At 51.6% G+C, this 23,003-nt stretch overlaps 1 protein-coding gene across 1 annotated transcript in view; it reads right to left on the bottom strand.

Annotated features, from left to right (window-relative positions):
- The window catches only part of LOC103260112 (cilia- and flagella-associated protein 46-like), a gene marked incomplete at its 3' end in the record, with an annotated part of 70,512 nt that overhangs the window by 2,204 nt on the left and 45,305 nt on the right, over positions 1-23,003 (bottom strand). The window contains exons 17-24 of the mRNA XM_021712183.1: positions 22,296-22,429; positions 19,626-19,838; positions 18,011-18,176; positions 15,487-15,636; positions 14,479-14,586; positions 13,717-13,883; positions 3,466-3,597; positions 2,989-3,151 (exon numbers count right to left, since the gene is read on the bottom strand). Coding sequence (XP_021567858.1) covers positions 2,989-3,151; positions 3,466-3,597; positions 13,717-13,883; positions 14,479-14,586; positions 15,487-15,636; positions 18,011-18,176; positions 19,626-19,838; positions 22,296-22,429 — 1,233 coding nt within the window. The remainder of the gene's footprint in view (positions 1-2,988; positions 3,152-3,465; positions 3,598-13,716; positions 13,884-14,478; positions 14,587-15,486; positions 15,637-18,010; positions 18,177-19,625; positions 19,839-22,295; positions 22,430-23,003) is intronic.

Here is a 23,003-nt window from a genome sequence, read left to right as displayed (position 1 = left end):
ACAAAGGAGAAAGACCATCTGATTATCTCAATCAATGGAGAAAAAGCATTTGATAAAATTCAACACCCTGACACAATTAAAAACTATCAGAAAACTAGAAATAGAGTGAAAATTCCTCAACACAATAAAGCGTTCTTATGAAAAACCCACATTTCACATCATACTCAATAGCAAAAGACTGAAGCTCTCCTCCTAAGATTAGGAACAAGACCAGGATGTTATTTCCACCGCTGCTACTAAACATTGTACTGGAAGTTCTGGCTAAAGCTATCAGAGAAGAAAAATTAAAGGTAGCTAAATTGGAAAGACGTAAAACGATCTCTGCTCACAGATGACATAATCCTATATATAGAAACTCCTTACAAATCTACAAGAAAGTTACTGGAGCCAATAAGTGAATTCAGAAAAGTTGCAGGGACCAAGATCAACATACACCAATCATCTGTGCTTGTATTCACCAACCATGAACAACCCAAAAAGGACATTAAGAAAGTGCCATAGACTGAATTGTGTTTCCCTTCTCCCACATTCATATATGAAAGCCCTCACCCTTGCCATGGTGGTGTTTGGAGATGGAGCCTTTGGGAGGTAATTATGGTTAGATGTGGTCACGAGGGTGTGACTCTCATGACTGAATCAGTGCCTATATAAGAGGAGACACCAGAGAGCTCTCTTCTCCTGTGTACCCTATGGGGACACAGTGAGAAGGGGACCATCTGCAGCCAGGAAGATATTCCTCACCGGGACCCAGCCATGCTGGCACCCTGGTCTCAGAAGTCCAGCCTCCAGAACTGTGAAAAATAAACTTCCGTTGTGTCAGCCACCCAGTCTATGGTATTTTGTAATGGCAGCCCAGGCTAAGACAGAAAACAATCCTATTTACAACAGCACCTAAAAGAATTAAATACTTAGGAATCTAACCAAAGAGGCGAAAGACTAGTATGCTGAAAACTGAAATGTTGCTGAAAGAAATTAAAGAACTCAAGAAATGAAAATACATCCATGTTTATGAATAGGAAGATTGAACATTATTAAAATGTCAGAACTGGCCAGACTCGGTGGCTCAGCCTGTAATCCCAGTGCTTTGGGAGGCTGAGGCGAGTGGATTGCCTGAGCCCGTGGGTTTGAGACCTGCCCGGGCAACTTGGTGAGACCTTGTCTCTACAATAAATAAAAAATTAGCTGGGCGTGGTAGCGCACCTGTAGTTCCAGCTACTTGGAAGGCTGAGGCGGAAGGACTGCCGGAGCCCAGCAGGTCGAGGCTGCAGTGGCCGGGAGCGTGCCACTGCACTCCTGTCTGGGTGATGGAGTGAGACTTCAACTCAAAAAAATAATAAATAAATAAAATAAAATAAATAAGATAAAATGTCGGTACTACCCAGAGCAGCCTACAGATTCAGCACAATCTCTACCAAAATTTCAGCATTTTAAAAAATATGAAAAACCTGATCCTCAAATGTCTGTGGAATTGTAAGGGGCCCCAAGTAGCCAAAACAATCTTGAAAAAACAGACTAAAGTTGAAGGACTCACACTGCTCATCTTGGAAACATGTTACAAAGCTACAGTAACTAAAACAGCAAAGTTCTGGCGTAATGACAGCCATGTAGACTCATGGAATAGCATAGAGAAGCCAGAAATAAACCCTAGGTTTATGATAGAATTATTTCAGCAAGGCTGCCAAGATCATTCACTGAGGAGAGACAGTGTCTTCCTAAGTGGTGCTGGGAAAACTGAATGTCCACATGCAGAAGAATGAAGCTGGTCCCTTATTTTACACCCCACACAAAAGAAATCGACTCAAAATGGATACAACGTCTAAACTTCACAGCGAAAGTTAGGACATTCTTGGGAGAACACACTGGAGAATGTCTTCATAATTTGGATTTGGCAGTGGCTTCATAGATACGACACTAAAGACAGGCAACGAGAGGAAACTCAGGAAAGTTGGGCTTCCTCTACTGTGTTGTGCTCCACTTCCACCTCCCGCTTCTCCCACTGGAGAAGGGGGAGGTGTTTTATGTTGTTCTGGTTCCCTTAGAAGTCCTCACTTTGGGGCTCTCTGTGGTTGACTCCCGAGTCCTAGCAACAGCCAAGGCAGCAAGAGAGAACTCAGAGCTGACTGGGTTTCCCCAGGACTCTGGACCTTGGTGCTGTGTCCTGGCCCATACCCCCCCGCACAGCCAGCTAGACCGGGTCAGACCATCTTGGGCAGTGGTGGGGGGTTTATCGGAAACTCCTTGCCGGGCACTTCTCTCTTCCTTTGCTTCACTCACTGGATAGGGTCTTGAGGCGTAAAAGCTCTTCATTTTCACGAAGCCCAACGCTGTTCACCGGCTCAGCACAGAGCTGTGCCTGCCCACCTTGGCCCTCTCACCCGGCAAGCCCAGGAGAGCAAAGCGCTCACGGACTCGAGTGGGCCACGGAGGAAGCCCAGTCTGCAAAGCAGAAGCTTGCCCTGCTGCTCTGTGCTCAGGGAGGCGCCAGCCTGGGCTCCTGCTCCTGGAGAGACCTGTCTGACCCCCAAGGGCACCCATTCCCGGCCTCCCACCCGCAGCTCCCGGCCCCTCCCTGGATGACCAGACGCTCCTGGTGGCCTCATTTGCCCACAGCCCCACCCTCTGCTCCACTCTCACCTGCACGTGGGGCCTGTCTTCCCTTTCTAGAGTTCAAGCTCCTTCAGGCAGGGGTTTCCGGCCTCATTCCCTGCCTCTAGCTTTGCATTCCAGGCTCAGGGCTCCCCTCAGCGCACGTGTGTGGGAGGCAGGGGGGTCACAGCCAAGCACTGAACTCTGCAAGGGCCCCACCCCTACTGGGCTCCAGGACGTCCCCTTGGCCCTCACACCCCTCCTCAGCGGGAGGTGCTCCCGACAGAAACCGTCAGTCCTGCGGAGTCTGTATTTCCTTGGGTATCTCTACAGATTCCTTTTGGAAGACCCGTTGGAAGCAGCAGCGGGATCCAGGAAGCCACCGCCCACCGTCTGGCCCACCTGCTTTCTGGCCTCGGTCCTGTTGATGGTGCTGATGAGCCTCTGCACGGCCCCCGCAGCCTGCTTCCTGTAGGCGGCAGAGGACAAGAGGGGGAGCCAGGCGTTCCAGGAGTGCCGCGCCGCCAGCATCACCAGGGCACTGCTGCCTGCGATGCCACCGAATCTGAAAGAGGGCTGGTCGTCAGGGAGCAGCACCGCCAGGCCCCCTGGAGCTACTGGACTGGGACGAACAGGGTGAGCCTGGGTGCCGGGTGTCCGGCGATGCACTCCCTCCCTCCCTGGGCCCATGGCCTGTCCCCTCATGCGGGATGGAATGCAGGTCGGGCATCCCTGCTGTGCCCACTCTCCAGCAGAGTGGCTCTGGCAGCATGGGTCCAGCAGCCCCAAGGTCAGGCTGCAGGCACCCAGCCAGGAAGCCTCACCTCATCCCATGTGCCCCTGGCCTCCGGTTGAGCCCTGGGAGCCCACCCAGCGCACCTGGCACTCTCCATGAAGGCTTTGGCGGCCGCCAGCCGCAGCTGCTTCCTGCCCTTCAGGTTCTCCAGGATGCTCCTGCCCTGGATGCAGGCCGCAGTGCACAGCATCTCTGCCACCAGCTGGGCCTCAACCCTGGGGGACAGAGCACGTTTCCTGTGGCCCTGCACAGGCGGCATCCAGAGAAGAGGGCATCTCCCGTCCCGTGCACTCTTGCGCAGGGCCTTATCCTCCCAGAGTCCAGGCCAGCTTCAAGGGGCTCGCCCGACTGACGGGATGCAAGGCAAGGGACCCCTGGCCTTCTGAGACCTTGTCACTTGGCCTGGAATGTCTCCGTGTGGCGAGGGCGCCTTAGACACTCACCCTGGAGGTGCTCACAGAGCCACGAGGCTGGGAGGGGACTCATGGCCAGGGTGGAGAACGCCTTTGGGATGCCTGGCTGGGCGAGAGACCCCGGGGATGTGAGAGACGGCCCTGGGGATTTGGGAGAGACCCAGGGCACACCAGGTCATGGGAGAGAGCCTTTGGGACATGGAAGAGATCCTAGGCATGTGGGAGTTAGTTGCAGGGACATCCAATGGTTGTGACCCCAGCTGACCCTGACAGTAACCTTCTGAGACACCCCAAAGCAAAATCAACTGGCTGAGTCCATTCAACTCACAGAGCCCTGAGACAGAATCATTACCTGTTGTCGTAAAGGACTTATTTTTGGGGGGACAGCAGAACAAGCACCTTTTGGGGGCCTCCTCCCCACAACGGCACTCTGTTTCCCGGGCCCATGTGGAAGTCTGACCTCAGAAGGACCCCAGGGCAGCCTCGAATTGGAGCAACATCTGCTCCACCATCTGCCCTGGCACCGCTGTGGCCCGGGCTGCAACACCACCTGCTCAGGCAGGATTCTCTCCCCCCTGCACGGTAGGGGAGCACATCTCCGCAGATCAGCGCAGAGGAGGAACTGAACCTTTTTCTATGAGAAATAAGCTGGTTCGTGGGAAGACTCCCTTCATGGGCTCAGGGGCCCGGGGCTGGTGACCTGCAGGCAGGAGCAGAGAGCCCTTTGCCTTCTTCCAAAGGAGTCCAGGGAGGCAGATGCTACTCCTTGGCCTGCAAGAACATGTTGTGCATGCTAGGAGTCCATGGTCTGACACTAAGACCACCCTCCAAGGCAGGTGTGGCCACCTGGCAGGGTAGAAAGCGGCGTCAAGGCCTTGCCTGGTACTAATGTCCGAAGAATTTTGATCTTTCTTATGCAGTTGTTGGGTAGGGTGTTCTATGCATGTCAAATAGGTGAGGGCCATGGACAGGGTTACTTAATTCTTCTGTATCCGTACTGATTGCTCCCCCGGCTTTTTTTTAATCAGCCACTGAGAGAGGAATGTTCAAATCCACGGCCACTGTTGTTTGTTTTATTAATGATCAATGTTTGTAATTCTAACCCTGAATTGTACCCCACATCTTTATAATAAATAAATAAATTTAAAAAAAATCCACGGCCACAAGTAGTGTGCCTTGGCTGTTTGAGTAGGTAGAGCCACACCCGCTTTCTCATGACTGGTGCTCGCATAGATGTCGTCTCCATCTAACCCGTTACCTCTAACCCGTGTCTTTATATCTGAAGAGTATCTCTTGTACATAGCTTATAGTTGGATCTTGCTCTTTGTATTCCATGGGATAAATTCTGCGTTTTAACCGGAGTCTTGGTTCATTTATACTTAATGGAATTATTGATCTAGTTGGAGTTAAATCCACAATTTGCTCTTTGCTTTCCTTTTGTCCTATGTGTGCTTTGTGACTTTCCTTTCCGCTTTTGGATTAATTGAATTTTTTTTTAGTGTTTCAACTTATATCCTCTGTTCAATTTTTGTTACCATCCCTTGTTGTAGGGATGATAACACACATCCTTAACGAATCACAGTTCTTTCTTGAATTAACCCTATGTCACTTCACATTTGATGTCAGAGCCCTGAACAATGTATTTCTATGATCTCGCCTCCGTCCTCTGGGTCATTGCTGTCATACAGTTTACTTCTGCATTAACTACAGATTTCACAATGCAATGTGATTTTCGTTTTAAAAGGTCACATGTCTTTTAAAGAATTTAAGAGCTGAAGGAAGAATAAGTCAGTTTACCCATTTACCATTTCAGGTGTTTTTCATCACTTCCTGAACTAAGTTTGCATCTAGCATTATTTTCCTTTGGCTTGAAGAATTTCCTTTAATATTTCCTGTTCTAAGGGTCTGCTGGGAATAGATTCTCCCAGCTGTGTCAATCTTAAAATACCTTGATTTTCTCTTCATTTTTGAAGGCTGTTGCTGGTAAATATAGAATTCTGAATTGACAGGTTATTTTTTTTTTTCTTTTTTAACACTCAAAAAATGTCGTTCCTTGTATTCTGGTTTGCAGTGTTATTGTTTCTTTTCTTTTTTAGAAATAGGATCGCAGTATGTTGCCTAGGCTAGCCCTGAAGTCCTGGGCTCAAGTGATCTCTCACCACAGCTTCCTGAGTAGCTGCGACTATAGGCGTGTGCCACCTCGCCCAGATGGTCAGTATTGTTTCTGATGAGAAGTCAGCAGTAATTCTTCCCCTTGCTTTCCCCCACTCTAACTTCTTTCCAAGATCTGCTTATCTTTGATCTGCAGTAATTTGACTACAATTCACTACAACAAAGCCAAGTGTAGTTTTCTTTGTGTTTATTCTGTTTGGGGTTCATTAAAAATCTTGGATCCCTGGGTTAATTTTAATTCAATGTGCAATTTTCAATTTAATTCTATATGTATATTTCCACCTATATGCACTTTGGCTTTCATCTCTTGCCTCTGTCTTTCTGAGACTCCAGTTACATTTAGGTGAGACCCTTGATATTGTCCTACAGGCCACTGAAGCTCTGTTCATTTTTTCAGTTTTTCCTTTCTGTGCTTCCATTCTGATAGCCTGCTGGTCTGTGCTCAAAGCTACCGATCACTTCTTCAGGGGCCAATTTGATGTTAAGTTCTTCCAGTGGAATTTCCATTTCAGAGAGTGAATTTTTCAATTCCGGAGTTTCCATTCAGTTCCTTATTATAGTTTCAATTCCTTTGCTGAAATTTCCCACCTTACACTAATTATGTCCATTAAAAATCCTTTATTATATGTACAATAGCTGTTTTCAATTCCTTGCCTGCAACTTTCAACATGTATCATATCTGGGTGTGTTAACTGTTTTTTCTATTCCACTGACTGCTTTTTCTCCTGGTTATGAGTCATATTTTCTTGCTTTTCCATATGTCTAATAATTTCTGATTTTATTGTTGAGAGTGTAGGTTTTGTTGACTTCCTGGAAAGCAGGTTGGGCTTTGTTCTGTGCTCAGCTCTGCCCTTTTGAGACTGGATGACACCATTTTGGGGCCAGTCTCCTGCAGCCCTGTTTTTAAGGCCTAGTCCTCCTGAACGCCTGGGAAGCCAGTGAGGTCTCCCCCACACAAATTCAGTCGCCCCCAACATCTCTCAGTATAGCGTGGCGTCTCTCTTCTGCTTACAAACCCCGAACACCTGTTTTCTGCCAGGCTTTGTGGAATGTTATCCTGAGCGTGCCCAGCTTTGTGCCTGGCCACAGACGCCATGGCACCTCTACAAAGAAGGGAGCCTTTTTTGCTATGCTGGCACCCGCCTTCCTGTATCGCATCCTAAGTGCTCCAGCTGCCGCAGTAGCCCCAAGCTCTGACCCCTGTTTCCTCCGGCAGCTCTTTCGTCTGGGTCCTGCTTCCTAGGGCTGCAGTTTTGGGAAGGTCCTCCAGGGAAGAAGCCAGAGGTTCAAACGCGGAGCTCACTTTTGATATTCCCTCCTGGCAAGAGTCGGGGCCTTGCACCAATGCACAAGAGTGTGGCCAGAATTGGCACAAAAAGTGACTCTTAAATCTATGTATAAGGACCCAACACTGTTGATGATTATGTTAAATGCAAATGTTGAACAAGCAGAAAGGTCTAAATAACATTCTGACTATTCTCTCTTAACCAATATTTTATCTATTTTAAGGATCTATATGAAATTTCTTATTACTATATATTCTGCTACATTAGTAGCACAAATGTGAAACTGATTTGGTAATTACACACTCAGCTGAGAACACTAATTGATTAGTAACAGCACTATTTTTCACTAAGAACCGGAAACTATTTTTGCCAGTATCGTAAAATACTATCATATAAATTACTCTGTGGGAGATTCCATACTAGAGTTTCCACACATGTTAAATTTCAAAGTAAAAAAATAATTTAGGATAAATGAAAATATGTATATTTTTAAAAGTATCTTTTATAAAGGTTAATCATCACAGTGTATACTATGTGTCTGCACGTGCCCACCTACTAGACTGAGGAAGCGCACATGCAGACACATAGCATGCAAATTTCCACATATACCATATCTGGGTGTGTTGACAACATAACCCTCTGGTGTGGCACCTCCCACTGAGCAAAGCAGCACTCAGCCTGCAGCCTCCCGAGTCCCTGGTACCCAGGACACAGGACACCTGCACACAGGACCTTCGACTTCGCTTGGCAGAATGCAGCAGAGCCACGGCTAAATCCAGGGCAAAGGGAAGCTCCCATTGAGTGCAGTGCCACCAAGTGCTGCCAGAGGATGATGATGGTCCACAGATGATTCTTCAAAAGCCCTCAAATGACGTCTCCCTTTCCCTATCACCATATAGATATATTTACATTTAGTTTATTTATTATAAGAATTGCCTCTTTAAAACCAAGCTCAATTCATGAATCCCTGAGGAAAGAATGGAGAGACCAGGGCAACACATTTCACAGCCACGGTGCCCACCCCCCAGGTTCTCCTGACATGCCTCATGGTACCCTCAGCAAGGGGTCAACAACTCTAATTCAGTTGTGAGAAGTCTTCATGCAACAGCACTCATGCACTACGTCTTTCTATGAAGCTGTCTCTGTCATTTTTTTCTTCTTTTGACAATGTCTTTTGAATTACCAAGTGGAGCCTGCACGTAGTAAGACCAATTGCCCCCTCCTGCTCTCAGCGCTCTATCAAGAAGGTGCACCTCCCAGGTCTCTGGCTCTGTCTTCTAGCAGGTGTGTGCTTCCCTCTAAAAAGCTGGCTTCTTCCTTGGCTTGTCCATTGATCAACGGGAAACATTACCTCCAGAATTTTTACAACGAGACGTGGTAGTTCAGCTCCTTCCCACTATCCCATGGTCCTTTCCAGCTTACCAGTGTAGCCAGTTATAGCCGTATTGTTAATTCCCTGTCTGTTACCTCGGCACCTGATGGATCACACCAGCCTCGTGTCTTTCAACGCCTTCGCCAGCAATGCTGACGACTCACCTTCCCAGGCGGGAGTTTCAACCCACATGCTTCCTTTTTGCTGTCTCTTCTCACTGAAGTGTGGTGTCTGTGCTTTTGTGTTGTCAAAAGTGATCATTCCTTTTTTGTCAAAATGTTAACTCTAGAAGTGGAATATTAGCAAATACCATGAGTAGGTAAATGTTTCACCGAAGAGACAAGCTGTACATTACTTTAGCTTTGTCTGGAGTTTCTGACTGGCTTTCCTCCATTGTACCGTTTCCCTTTATCACAATACCACTTACACTCTTTTTATTTTTTCTTTTCTTTTTTTTTTTTTTTTTTTGAGTCAGAGTCTCACTCTGTCACCCAGACTGGAGTGCAGTGGCCGCTCCCGGCCACCACAGCCTCGACCTGATGGGCTCCGGCGATCCTTCTGCCTCAGCCTTCCGAGTAGCTGGAATTACAGGCATGCACTACCACGCCCGGCTGATTTTTTGATTTATTGTAGAGATGAGGTCTCGCCAAGTTGCCCAGGCAGGTCTCGAACCCGCAGGCTCAGGCAATCCACTCACCTCGGTCTCCCAAAGCGTGGGGTTACAGGCTGAGTCACGGAACCCGGCCCCTTTTACACTCTTTATAATGCTAGATCCTTCGCTTCCCTTCCCCTCCCCAGGGTCTTCCTGATCCTGCCCCAATTTAGGCAGGTGGGTCTCTCAGCACAGCTGTTTATCTTGGGACATCTCTAGATTACTTTTCTGGATTGAATTTATTATTTCGAGCATCCTATTTCTTTCTCTTGTTTGATTTACTCCCTTGTCTTGGGTCATATGCTCAAATGTCTTTCTAAAAACAGTATATGGGAAGCAAATTTTTCTGGGTCCCTGTTTGCCTAAAGATGGCTTTAATTTAACCTTACATGTGACAGTTGTGATGAGTTAGAATTTTACACTGAAAATCATTTCCAGGTGAACCACTCCATTTTCCTTTACTTTTCTTTTTTTAGAGATGAGGTCTTGCCAAGTTGCCCAGGCTGGTCTTAAACCCCTGGGCTCAAGCAATGCTCTTGCTTTAGCCTCCCAAATTGCTGGGATTACCGGCATGAGCCCCTGCACCCAGCCTCCATTTTCCTCTGGCTTCCAGTGGAGGTTGCGAAAAAGATTGCTGCCTTTCTATTTTATCTTTCTTTGTAGGTGGCTTTTTAAAAGATGCTTTCAGGATCTTGTCTTTGTTCGCAGATATCTGACATGTCCCCAGGATGCATCTGGATGGGAACATCTCTTCTGTCTTCTTGCTGCCGATCTTGGGGCTGAGGTGGGAGAGTGTCAACCATGCGCTGGTGTCCTTCCCTCTGGGAAACACTCCTGTATTCTTTTCTCTTTTTTTCTGAGTTGGAGTCTCACTCAGTCGCCCAGACTGGAGTGCAGTGGCCGCTCCCGGCCACCGCAGCCTCGACCTGCTGGGCTCCGGCGATCCTTCCGCCTCAGTCTTCCAAGTAGCTGGAACTACTGGCGCACGCTACCATGCCCGGCTAATTTTTTGATTTATTGTAGAGATGAGGTCTCACCAAGTTGCCCAGGCAGGTCTCGAACCCGCAGGCTCAGGCAATTCACTCACCTCAGCCTCCCAAAGCACGGGATTCCAGGCTGAGCCACTGAGCCCGGCTTCCTGTATTCTTTCCTAAGATTCCTCTCCTCTGTTGCCTTTGTTCTTTCCGGAATCCAGTACAGGTTGAGCATCCCAAATCCAAAACTCCAAAACGCTCCAAAATCCAAAACTTTCCAAGCGCTGACATTATGCTCAAAGGAAGGGCTCGTTGGAACATTCTGAGTATTAGATTTTTCAGATTAGGGATGCTCAACAAGTGAGCGCAATGCATCTATTCCACAATCCCAGAAATCTGCAATCCAGAATGCTTCCAATCCCAAGCGTTTTGAATAAGGGATTTTCAACCCGGACTTGAATGTCTGATATATTTGGCCACCTGCATAGACCCTCCACAGTGCTGCTCTCCCATGTCCTATTGCTATTCTTTTGCAGCTATTTGCTGAGAGGCTTCCTCAATCTTACCTTCTTCCAACCCTTCATTTAAGGTACTTTCAACTCCAGGAATTACCTTTTAGTTTTCAAAAGTTCTTTAATCCCCAAGTGCTCCTTCTCCATCCCATTTATAATCTTTTTTTTTTTTTTGAGTTGGAGTTTCACTCTGTCACCCAGACTGGAGTGCAGTGGCACGCTCCTGGCCACACAGCCTCGACCTGCTGGGCTCCAGCGATCCTTCCGCCTCAGCCTCCGGCGATCCTTCCACCACGCCCGGCTAATTTTTTATTTATTGTAGAGATGAGGTCTCACCAAGTTGTGCCCAGGTAGGTCTCGAACCCGCAGGCTCAGGCAATCTACTCACTTTGGCCTCACAAAGCGCAGAATTACAGGCTGAGTCACTGAGCCCGACCCCCATGTCTAATCTTATAAAGGTTGTGCTTTCTCAGGTACCTGTGAACCTTGGTTCCTGTGTTTTAAAGTTCTCTTCTGATCCTTACATAACCTGCTTCATCCAGAGCAATTTTCCTACTTATTCAAATTGATCTTCTCTTTAAAGGGGAAGGTCCTTCCCAAAGGCCTGAGGAGCCTGGTTCCTATTTAAAGTGGGGCTAAGACACTGAGGGGGAGTGTGGGAGTTTGGCTTGTCTGCTGACGGGCGTAGCTTTGCAGTGATGGGGGCGAGCTGGTCTCAGGTAGGCGATCCAAATGCCAGAAATGAGAGACTTTCAGAAGGAGCCCTTGGATGCCAGCCTGGCATCAGGTGTATTCTCAGTCTCAGCACGTCCGGTGTCTGGGGCGCCCAGCTGGGTAGCATGAGTCCCCTGCACACACCTGACCTGCATGGCTGGGGACACCCTCCAGCCCTATCAGCAAGGGAAAGCTGGGAGGGGACAACAGAAAGCATGTGAGCTGTCCTTTTGGAAGCAAATAGATTCTTCCTGTGGATGGCAGAGAAGAAATAACCTCTGGCCTCTGAAGGAGTGGTGCCAAGTGGAAGCATTGCCCCGAGGACCTCTTCCTGTCCATGCTGTTTTGGAGGAAGACTTGTTCGTGGGGAAAAGCCCCTCAGTGTCAGCACCAGGAAGGTGATAGGACTGAATGTCAGCATAGAGGTACTCGCCCTCCAGCCCCACCCTGAGGAGGAAGGTGCACTGGGCAGGGCTGTGCCAGGACAGTGAGGCAGGCGTCCCAGATGCACACCCCCCAGGGCTTGCAGGCTCATGGCTCTCCTGAGAGCTAACAGCCTCGGCCTACTGAGGGGGCTCTTAGGCCCAAATGCCAGGTCCAGTCCCAGCTCTGTCCCTTGCCCTCTGGATGCCCCTGTCCCTCTTTTTCTTCCTCTGGAGCCTGAGCACAGCAGCACCTGCTCACCTAGAGGAGTGTGGGAAGGTGCAGGCAAAGCCCTGAGATAGGCACCTGCTATGCAGCGAGCCACTTACTGTGCACGGCCCTGCCCATGCCCCATGCATGAAGGAGACCCTGGACACACTGAGGTTGACCATGTGATAGATGGCTCAGGCGCATGGCTTTGCTGGGCCCCAAGTGCTCACCGGTATGTTCAACCCAGGCCTGGGGACATCCCGGTGAGCAGAGCAGACACCCTACTGACCCCATCCTTGCATGGAGGCAGGTGGCCCTGATACCCCAACATCTGCCAATGCACTGCTCGAGGCCTTGGGAGATGAGGCCAGAGGCGGGGCACCGGGCTGGGAGGTGTTTTGGATCTGGTGGCAGCCAGCCATGCCAACCATGTGGCCAGACACATCTTCACAGCCTGAGGGTCAGTGAGTTTCCTGAATGAGATTCAGGAAATAGGCGAAAATGAGCCCCAAGGAAAACAGTCTTTACTACAGAAACATTTATAACAGCAACACATGGAAACCATCCTCTAAAGCTGGGGAAAGACCGAGTTCAAGAATTATTGCTCAGCTGAATAGAATACTTTAAGTCACTAAAAGTGAGAACTACGAGAACTATGAAGAAAAGTGGGAGGGTTCTGTGTATGGCTGCCTTGGTGACTGTGAACTGAAGGCTGCTCCTCTTGGGAGACCCCAAGGATAGCGGGCTCTGGAGAGCAGAGGCTGGAGTCATTCACTGTTAGCGTGCCTTTTGTCTATTCAAATCCCTTCCCATCGAGCTGCGTGCCTGTCCGAAATGGCAAACAGTCATCCCGAGAGCTGCTTTCCGCCTATTGTGAGCTGAGTGTGTCCTCCCGAAATCCGCAGGTTGACATGCTAACTCCAGAGTGATGGTGTGAGGAGGTGGGGCCTTGAGGAGGTGATCGGGTCATGAAGGTGGAGCCCTCAGAAATGTAATTAGTCTCTTATAAAAAGGGCCTTCAAAGAGCTGCCTCACCCTCCCACCGCATGAGCACACAGCCAGAAAGCACTGTCTATGGACTAGGCAGTGGCTCCGGCCAGACACGGAATCAGCCAGCACTGTGATTTGGACTCCAGCCCCCAGAACCAGGAACAATCATTTCTGTGGCAGAAATTCCCAGTCTGTGGCACTTTGTCACAGCAGCCTAGACAGACTGAAACGCCCCCGTTCTGTGCCTGTCACACACACATAGCCAGTGGGCCACACACTCCTCCCTGCTGAGGCAAGTGCGACCTCAGAATCCTTCTCATCCCACGCTCCACGGGGCCCCTGCTGATTGTTGTCCGTGAGGACACGGCTGGCAGGTGAAAGCTGTCCGTGTGCTTGGAGGGGGGTCTGCCTCCAAGGCACCTGGCGACACCTGCACAAAACTTGCAGGCAGGAGCCTGTGAATCTGGTGAGGTGAGCCTTGCTGTAAGTTTCACATCAGGCCCTTCGCGGTCAACACGTCTGTGTTCCCTGCACAGTAAGCTCTAGTTAGAGTCTGTGCTCACAAGTCCTGCCCATTTCTGGAGTATCAGTTTGCAGTGTTACAGAGGTTACTTACGGGCCAAATATCCTCAGGTACCTAATGCCCATCTCGATGGCCTTGTACGAGCAGTCCATGGTGATCCCGTGGTCACGGGCAGCGTAGGCAAAGTGGGTCAGCCGCGTCAGGGTTTGCAGCTCCACCAGGGGGTCCGACCAGTTGCACTCGGAAGCCATGTTCACCAGCTTCCCGGGCGGGTGCAGGAGGAAGGTTATTGTGTGAGTGAGGGTGACCTGCAGCCCTCCCAGCGCCTGTGCAGTGGGCCTGGCACGCTCGTTCACCTTTGCGAAACCTCATGAGTGGCTTAATGTTCATCGGGGTGTGGCATGGGGCGGGTGCTACTCCACACAGAGGCATGGCAAACCACCACAAAGGCTGGGCTACCTCCTCAAAGCTGGCGGCCCCCAGCGTCCATGCAGCTTTCACTCCAGGCGGGGCTGTCCCAGACACGGGGCGAGTTGTGTGCAGCCCCTGTGGGCGCCCCTGACCTGCCCCGAGTCTCAGGGTAGGACAGGATGTGGAGAATCTGCTCAGAAGACTTTTTCCATCCACACCAGGGCAGAAGGAAGCTCCAAGCATAAGCTGAAGGTGTGCTAGGAGGAGCAACTCATGTGCTGCTGGCGGGCAGGGAGAGCCGTGGGGAGCACATGCATGGGGATAAATTCTGGCCACTCCAGGCAAGACCCTCTGAGTCTTGGCCTTCTCGTCTCTCTAGGGTTGGGGGGTCTGCCTCTTCACCCAGCTCCCAGCATGCCTCCCAGGAACCCTAGTGACACCTACCTGGGCCAGGGAGGGAACGGTGAAGTCCATGAGCCCCAGCCCATTGCACGAGTACATTTCCAGAGCAACAAGGACCCTGGTCACCGAGCTGATGTCCTCGTTGGTGTCCTGGTGGGAAGGAAGCACGGAACATGTCAGCCGAGGGGGCCCACAAGGGGAGGGCTGTGAGAGAGTCCGGAATGTTCGTGCATTTAACTTGGTGAAATATTAGCTTTATGAAAACAACCAGACCACAACATTTAGAGCGTGCATTCCTTAGGTTACTTTTGTGGAGGTTCACCCCCAAGTTATCTCCCCATAGGACAAAAGGGGCACGAGGATGCAGCCCCCGGCTGCCTGGCGAGCATTGTCTAACAGCTGGAGGATCCCAGGAAGGAAGGCAGGCAGGTCAATGCCCAGAGCCCGCTCTGCCTCTGCGGTCCCCTCCCCGGCCCCTCACTCTTGGCCAGGCTCAAACAGCTCTCCTCCAGCAGGCCTTCCGGGCCCCAGGCTGGATGGGTAGACCCCTCCCTGACTCTACAGCCATGCCACCCTCGTGGAGGGGCTTGTCTGTGGGAGTGTCCCCATGAGCTCCTCGGCTGTGTCTGCAGGGGCCAAGGCGCTCACGGGCTGGGCCTGAGTCCTGCCCTCTGCTGGTCCCTCGCCTTCCCTCAGCCTCCCACACCCACAGCCCTTTGTGTCCACGGGGCGTGGGAGGGTCCTGGCACCCTGTTGAGGAGGTGATTCTCTGGCCTCACAATAAGCCTCAACAAGCACCCTGAGAGGATGTGGCTTTCCCAGAGGTTCGGCAGCTTCTGTCCAGGCCGGCAAGGAGGTCTTGTGCCCTGTCTCCAGGGCAGCCAGGGGCGGCAAGTTCCACGGGAAAAGAAATCCCACCAGACGAGACCTTCCCCGATGGTGCCATTAGAGCTGCACTGGATAACTGAAGCTGTGTGGTCCCCGAGGACCCCGCCCTGCAAGCCACACCTGCCTCCGACGCGGCCACTGTGTCACAGTCAGGCCACCCACCTGCTCATCTGTGCCCAGCTGCGGCCCGATCTGCTGCTGCATCAGCTGCTTGGCCTTCACCCAGGTGGCAATGAGCTGCTGCCGCCCTTGGGTGGGGACCACCTCCTCGGGCATATTCCCGTTGGTCAGGTTCAGGGCAAACTCGCAGACCTAGGACAGACATGGGCCGCGGCATGATGTCTGAATTCTAGACAGGGGGGCCTCGAGCCAAGACCCAGACCACTAAAGAACAAGCGGACCTCGCTCCTGGGCTAGACATAAAGGTGCCTAAACACACACCAGTCCTGCAGCCTGCTGGGAACTAAAACACAAGCCCAGCAGATGCCTCTCAGGGACCCCTCCCCCTGGGTGCCAGGGACACGCCACACACCCAAGGGTGCCATTGTCCAGCCCCATGGTGCGCCCCAGCTTTCTCACTCCCTGGGTCATCACCGCACCAGGTGTTATCCAGGGTGTGGGCCAGAAACCAGAAGCTACCAAAGCCTCGGTGAGGCAGCCCAGTCTCTCAGAACCCCCTTCCCACTGTGGTTGGTGTTGGCCGGGGGTGGGATGGTAAGGACTGGGGCCCCAAATGCACAGGTTTGGAGCTGCCGGTGCTTTGCTGCAGGAATGGGCTGTGAGCCGGTCCCCGAAGACCTGGGCTGCATCCCAGCTTCTCTCTTGCTCGCTCTGGGACCAGGACACGTCTCTTGATTCTGTGCCACAGTTCCTCCTCTTTAGCGGGGGATGAAAACCCAACATACGGGTTACCTTTAATGAACCCATGGACGTTCACTCTCGCGCTGCTTTCCTCCCCCGCTAAAACACAGCCCGAACGCTCGCTCCTGGTGGTACAGACATCCACAGCGTGCCACCCTCCCTTCCCTCTCCCTCCACCTGCCCTTCCAGATAAGCCCTCAGCAATCTTGCCAGATGTTGCAAAGCCATCTTGTCGGAATGTCTCCGGGCGACGCTGACGCGGTAGCCGAGTCCGGGGTGATTCCCTGTCTCCGTCACCCGGCTCCCAGACAGGGCTATGCCCATGTCCCACCACGGTTACTCCAAAGTGCTGCCACTTGTGATGGGGACTGTCTTCCGTCATAGTTCCCACGGGACACTGTGCCCGGCTGCGCCTTCTTGTCACCACGACGGCTGCCTGTGGCTCGGGCCACCTGACTCCTGCCACCGACCTGCCCTGCCCACCAGCCCTGTCTCTGTTTTGCCAGCTCCTCTTCCAGTCCAGGGTCCTGCTCCCTGCAGCCCCTTGAGCTGGCCCTTTGTCCCGTTTCGGAACAGAGACCTCAGCTTGATGCCACAGCCAGCCCCGCCCATGGCCACTGGCCTCCCTGTGGCCCCTCACCACCAGCCACGCCCACCCTCCCTCCTTTCCAGCCCACGGCAGAGCCCTGGTGGCCAACTGTTCTCAGGTCCTCGTGGCCCCAGGGCACGAGGACCTTCTTCCCGGCCCTAGCCTGCCGCAGTGGACTGAGCGCCTGCGGGTGCTGTGTGTAGGCTCTGGGACGCTCGGGCCCACGGTTCCACCAGGGCCCAGAACCCCGCAGGGCGAGTGGCAGCATATGCCCCTTTCCGCGGGGCATCGGACCCACTGGGACAATGCAAGGCCTCCCAATTCCAGATGGCACCACATTCAGGGGTCTCGGGGTTGTGGCTCGATGCCCTTAATCTCATTAAGAAACCTGCTTTTGCTGGGCACGGTGGCCCACACCGACAATTCCAGCACTTTGGGAGACCCAGGTGAGAGAATTGCCTGAGCCCACGGATTTGAAACTACACTGGGCAACTTTGCGAGACTTCATCTCTATAATAAATCCAAAAATTACACGGGTGTGGTGCCTGTAGTTCCAGCTTCTGGGAAGGCTGAGGCAGAAGGATCGCCCGAGCCCAGCAGGTTGAGGCTGCGATGGCCGTGAGCATGCATGCCACTGCACTCCAGCCTGGGCAACAGAGTGAGACTCTAACTCAAAAAAAAAAAAAAATACCTGCTTTCTTACAGGTTTTTAAAGCCTATTTTAAGTTAGAAATGGGTGATGTGACATCAAACACTTTTGCTACATCCGTCAGTGAGGACATTATTTTTTCTCCTTCATTTTGGAAGACTACAACTCAAGGAAATGAGTTCCATGGAATAAGGGACCCTCCCATGCTGTCACTGTCTCCCTGTGCACTCAGCTGGCTAGCGTTTCACGTGCACGTGACGGGTGTGGTGCTTCCCACCACTTCAGTGCTGCCCTTTCAGCTGACTCCATATTTCTCTCTGCACTGGAACAACCAGCCTGAGGAGAGGCCTGAGCCCCGAAGGGAGACCCCCGGGCTTTCCCAGGTCTGCATGTCTTCTTTCCCCCTCTTCCCTCTCCTTGCTTTCCTGCAGCTGGAAGCAGGAACCCCTGGTGTTTTACTTCCTAAACTGCCCTCATGTCTCTCACACCCAGTAAATGAGGGTCCGAATGGCCTAGCGTGGTGCCCCAGGTCTGCCAGGCTCCCTCCCCGGTCGCCCCCTGTCACTCCCCCATCACGAAGGCTGTACCTCCACCGCTGTTTTGATCTCAGAGGCTGCCCCGGAATCCAATGGGGAGTGAAACATATTTGGTCTCACAAATCTTCTCGACTTTTCAGTTGCCTGGGCTTGAATCCAGTTGATGATCAAGCCTCGAGCCAAGGTATTGCAGAGTGTTACCAATATCACGGGGTCCCTGGAAAACAAGCACATTAGAGGGTGAGACCACAGCCCCCCACAGGCCACCACAGGCCACAATAGACCCCAGCAGGGTCTGTGCACTCAGTCAGCTGGGAAGGCCTGGAGATGGCCAAGGGTGTTCACAGGACTTTCCTCTGCTAGAATTGAGCCAGAGTGTAGCTGCCTGCTTCTCTCAGCTACAGTGCAACAGGCCTTCTGAGGGAAGGAGTCAGCTGTGGGAAGCACAGTTAGAGTCACCCTGCTCAGCTGATGGCACTGTCTCCTCCCACGGGGAGGCTTCACATGGAGAAGAAGGCCTCCGGTGCTGGACCCCTGAGAGCATCCTGTGAGGAACTGGCCAAGGGCAGAAAGGCTACGTTGCCTCCTGTTCTGCTGCTGGGACATCCAAGAAGCCGTCAGCCATGGTCCAAGCCTTCCGCTGGTTGCCAGATGGAGTGGGTTTAGATAGAATGGTCACATTTCTCACTGGAGACACTTTGCTACTAAATATTTTAAATAGTCAAAAACAACCTCTGTAGACAAAGGAGTGGGGGTGTGAGGTCTGATTTTTGTCTACAACAGAAGCTCGCAGAGGGTTGGCCATGCTGTAAGAGACTCGGCTTCCCGGGCCCCGGGGTGTTGACATCCAGGGTGTATCCCTGGCTTCTTCCAACAGCTGAAGAACTGCTAGGGCCTTACTCCTGGGGGAGAGGTGAGCACCACTGAGCAAATACTTGTTCATGGTACGTTTTCTTTATTAGCCATAGGTTTAAAAATCATAATATGCATACGCTGCTGCATTTTGACTCATTCTAGCATTCCTACTTCAGTATCTGGCAAAAAAGAAATTAAATTAAATTAAAACACTAGTGCTCAAACTAAAAACCAACCCAACAAAGAGTACATAGAGAGTCTTAAAGCTTCATCTTAGACAAAACTTTGACCCAACTTAATGTTTCTAAATTTCTAATTTTAGCTGGAAAAAATGTTAGTCTCTCACAAGTTCACATCCATCTGGATTAAAAAAAAAATAGACATAGGCTTTCAACCTCCTTCCTAAAAAGACAGAATGAGACTTGTCCCCGAGTCCCTCTTTCCTGCTCCAGGGTGAGTCAGATTACAGGCAAGCCTTTCCCCCAGTGCTTTCGTTTGAGCAGAGTGAGGCAGGCTGGGAGCTCTACACAGGTCTTGGCCTCGTCAGCGCCTGGCACAGGCCCAAGGCCCGTCAACTGCCACAAACCGCCTGTGGCTCAGAGGGGGTGAGTGTCTGGCTCAAGGGTGCACGAGTCAACAGGACCTTGGGGATGGCGGACACAGCCCTTCCCGAGCCCCTGCTGGTTCCTCGGTGGCTCCAGCCGCCCTCAGAGTGAACATATGCCGGACCCTACAGCCCCGACCCCGATTCTGTGGGCCTCTTGGAGCCCCAGGCCCCTCCCCACATGGATACGGTGTGCCTCACACCCACCCGCTGTGGCCTGTGGCCTTGACAATGTCCAGGAGGCGGAGCAAGGTGTCTACCAGCTCCTTCTGCCGTCCGGCCAGGATGAGGTGGTGGTTGTGATTCAGGACATAGACCACGGCATTCTGCACAATCCAGGCTTCCTGGATCTCCTGTCCGATCTCTGCAGAGCGCAGCCAGTGGCTCATGGTGCACTGAGACAGGCTCTCTATCCAGGTTCTGCAAAACACACACCAGAAGCCTTGGAGACAAAACTTCCCCAGACAAGCCCTCTCGGGAGCAAGCGTGAGCTCTTCCAGAGTGGCCCCAGCCCGAGGCTGTGGAGCCCTGGGCTCTTGATTGGGGCTCCCCTGCCAGAGACGCAGGGACAGCCTCAATTCCGTCCTCCCGGCCGCTGTGCCGCCTGCAGCATTCTGGGTCCGCCCCTACTCTCCCCATTTCTTCTGTCTCCTCTTCTCCAATTTGTGCTCATTCTCACCCCCGATCCCCGGACACTGACAGTCGTCCCGTGGCTGATTCTCGTGGCTATGAGCTCACACATCTGTGGCAACAGGACCGTCACTCACCGGCAAGGCTCCTGGCCCTCCACGGGCCTCCCAGCCCGAGGGCATGCCAGGCTGCCTGGCCACCCCCGCAGCCGCCCCTGCCCCTCTCCATTCTGTGGCATGCACTCTCTCTCGGCCAAGGGGTACCATTCATCCCCGCTCCGCCCCCCCGTGGCACACGAGCTGCCTTCCTCAGGGAGCTGGGCACACCGAGGACAGGCCTTCACGGTCACCCAGCCCCATGCAAATGTGGCCCACATCTGTCTGGTCCTCTAGACCAGACTGAGAAAACTTTTTCTGTAAAGGGCCAGATAGCAAGTATCTTAAGCTTTGCAAGCTACGTATAGTCTCTGTTGCATACTTTTCCTATTTTGCCATACAAATTTAAAAATGACAAAGCCACGCTCAGCTCAGCTCATACAAATTTTAAAATGACAAAGCCACGCTCAGTTCGTGGGCTACCCCAAAACAGCCTGGGCCCTCATTTTCAGCCCCACCTCTATCCATAAGCAGGGCCACCAGGAGTGGAGAGCTCTGCTCTAGGCTTGGGCCAGGTCCTTGGAGAGGCATCCACTGCCCTACCTAAAACAATGCTGGACTGTCAGTGCTGGGAACCGGGGTGGCCTGGGCTGGGCCAGCTCCCTCACAAAGCCCTGAGCTACTGATGTCTGAGAGATGATCTTCAAATGCCAAGACAAACATTATCCTCCTAAAATGACTGGTGCTGCAGTGATTATTCTCTCTTCCTCTTCCCTCTGCAGGACTCCACTGGGGCGGGTGCAGTAAAAGTGTAGTAAGTATAGAAGACAGTGTCCTCTTCCCCCATGTACTGGATGAACACCGTTATGTCGTGCTTAGCTTCCGAGACACAAATAATTGGATTGTGATCATGACCACATTCAGTAACTTTATGCAGCCAGATGGGATGAATCCGATCCAGTGTTCTCTTCCACCACAGGACAACTATTGTTACAATAATGGATTTCATACTTTTTTTTTCTTAAGTTGGAGTCTCACTCTGTCGCCCAGACTGGAGTGCAGTAGCACGTTCCCGGCCACCACAGCCTCGACCTGCTGGGCTCCGGCGATCCTTCCGCTCAGCTTTCCAAGTAGCTGGAACTACAGGCGCGCGCTACCACGCCTGGCTAGTTTTTTTATTTGTTGTAGAGATGAGGTCTCGCCAAGTTGCCCACATGGGTCTCGAGCCCGTGGCTCAGGCAATCCACTCACCTCAACCTCCCAAAGCGTGGGATTACAGGCTGAGCCACCGAGCCCGGCCGGATTTCATACTTTCAAATAGCTAGAAGGAGAATATTGAATGTTCCCAACACAAATCAAGGATATGATTGAGGTTTGAGACGATGAGTGTGCCAATCACCCTGATCTGATCACAGCACATTATGTGTCCCAAACACTGCTATGTACCCCGTAGATAGGTATGATGATTATTTGTCAATTTAAAAATATTTAATTTTAGATTTAAAGATAGCCAAAAATCATCATTGTTAATACAGCACCCTGATCTCATGGCTGTTTTTGACCTTGGAATCTCACATGGGCAAATCTTTTGAGATGCTCTGTGCAAACGAATTTTTTTTATTTCCATACCAAGAATTCTTGAGATGCGCCTGGGCCTTGACAAATTCCTTGACAATTTTTTCCACATCAAGAGGTAGATCACATATTTTCCTCTCAGTAAAGACAGAAATTGTTCCTTCCCTCTATTCTGCATCACAAACACTATCTCCTTGATAACTCATTTTTATTAACAACTTAATAGCTCATTTAATTAAGAGAGAGGTTAATTGGAATGAGCAAGTCTGAATTATTAAAACACACAGGGAAAACAGTCTTGTTCCTTCACTCATACATAATAAAAAGCTATCCTCCTGTCTCGCTAGGACACATTGCTAAAAACGAATAAGACAGTCTGTAGCCTTGTTTTATATGGGATCATCTTCATTATTTTTGTGAGACTAGATACTTCCGCACAAAAGGCTGCTTTCTAGACATAGGAAAGGTGTCCCTCCCCATATTGGCCCTGAGAGACGCTCTGACCTGCAATCCATAGGGTTAGGGTTAGGGTGAGGGTGAGGGTGAGGGTGAGGGTGGGGGGTGAGGGTTAGCCTACCTGTATGTGATCCACTCTGGGTTCACCTCTGGCGGCTCAGACACATAGCCGGCCGGGTGGTGGCTCAAGTCCTCGGGGGGGACGGCCGGGTCATTCAGCTCTACACCTTCTGACCGCAGTAGGTGGACAGTGGCCTGCAAAGATGTGTGCAGAGGGAGTGTCATGGTGTAGCACAGACCCTGTGCAAGGTGGGAGCACACCCCGGGCGCCTTTCCTTTCAGCTCTGATCCCGAAAATGCCAAACACGAGGCCGAAAGACCGTCTGGTGAGTCCCACGCAGCCAGGGCCTACCTCGACACCAAACCCTCACAGCCTCTCATCACCCACCCACGTGAACACTTTTGGGAAGAGAAAGATGGCTCTTTTCTTCTTCTTCTCCTTTTTTTTTGAGTGAGAGTCTTTCACTCTCTCGCCCAGGTTGGAGTGCCGGGGCCTGCTGGGCTCGACCTGCTGGGCTCAGGTGATCCTTCTGCCTCAGTCTTCCAAGGAGCTGAAACTGCAGTCATGTGCCACCATGTCCAGCTCATATATATAGTTTTTGATTTGGAGTCTCACTTTGCTGCCCAGGCTGGAGGGCAGTGGCACACTCACAGCCACCCTAGCCTCGACCTGCTGGGCTCCAGTGATCCTTCCACCTCAGCCTTTCAAGTAGCTGGAACTACAGGCGTGTGCTACTGTGCCCAGCTAATTTTTGATTTATTGTAGAGA

This window comes from Carlito syrichta, unplaced genomic scaffold (assembly GCF_000164805.1).
Source record: "Carlito syrichta isolate Samal-C Ts95f unplaced genomic scaffold, Tarsius_syrichta-2.0.1 Scaffold303117, whole genome shotgun sequence".
Lineage (NCBI taxonomy): Eukaryota > Metazoa > Chordata > Mammalia > Primates > Tarsiidae > Carlito > Carlito syrichta.
Note: the sequence above shows the minus strand (reverse complement) of the source record. Positions and strands in the feature narration are given on the sequence as shown.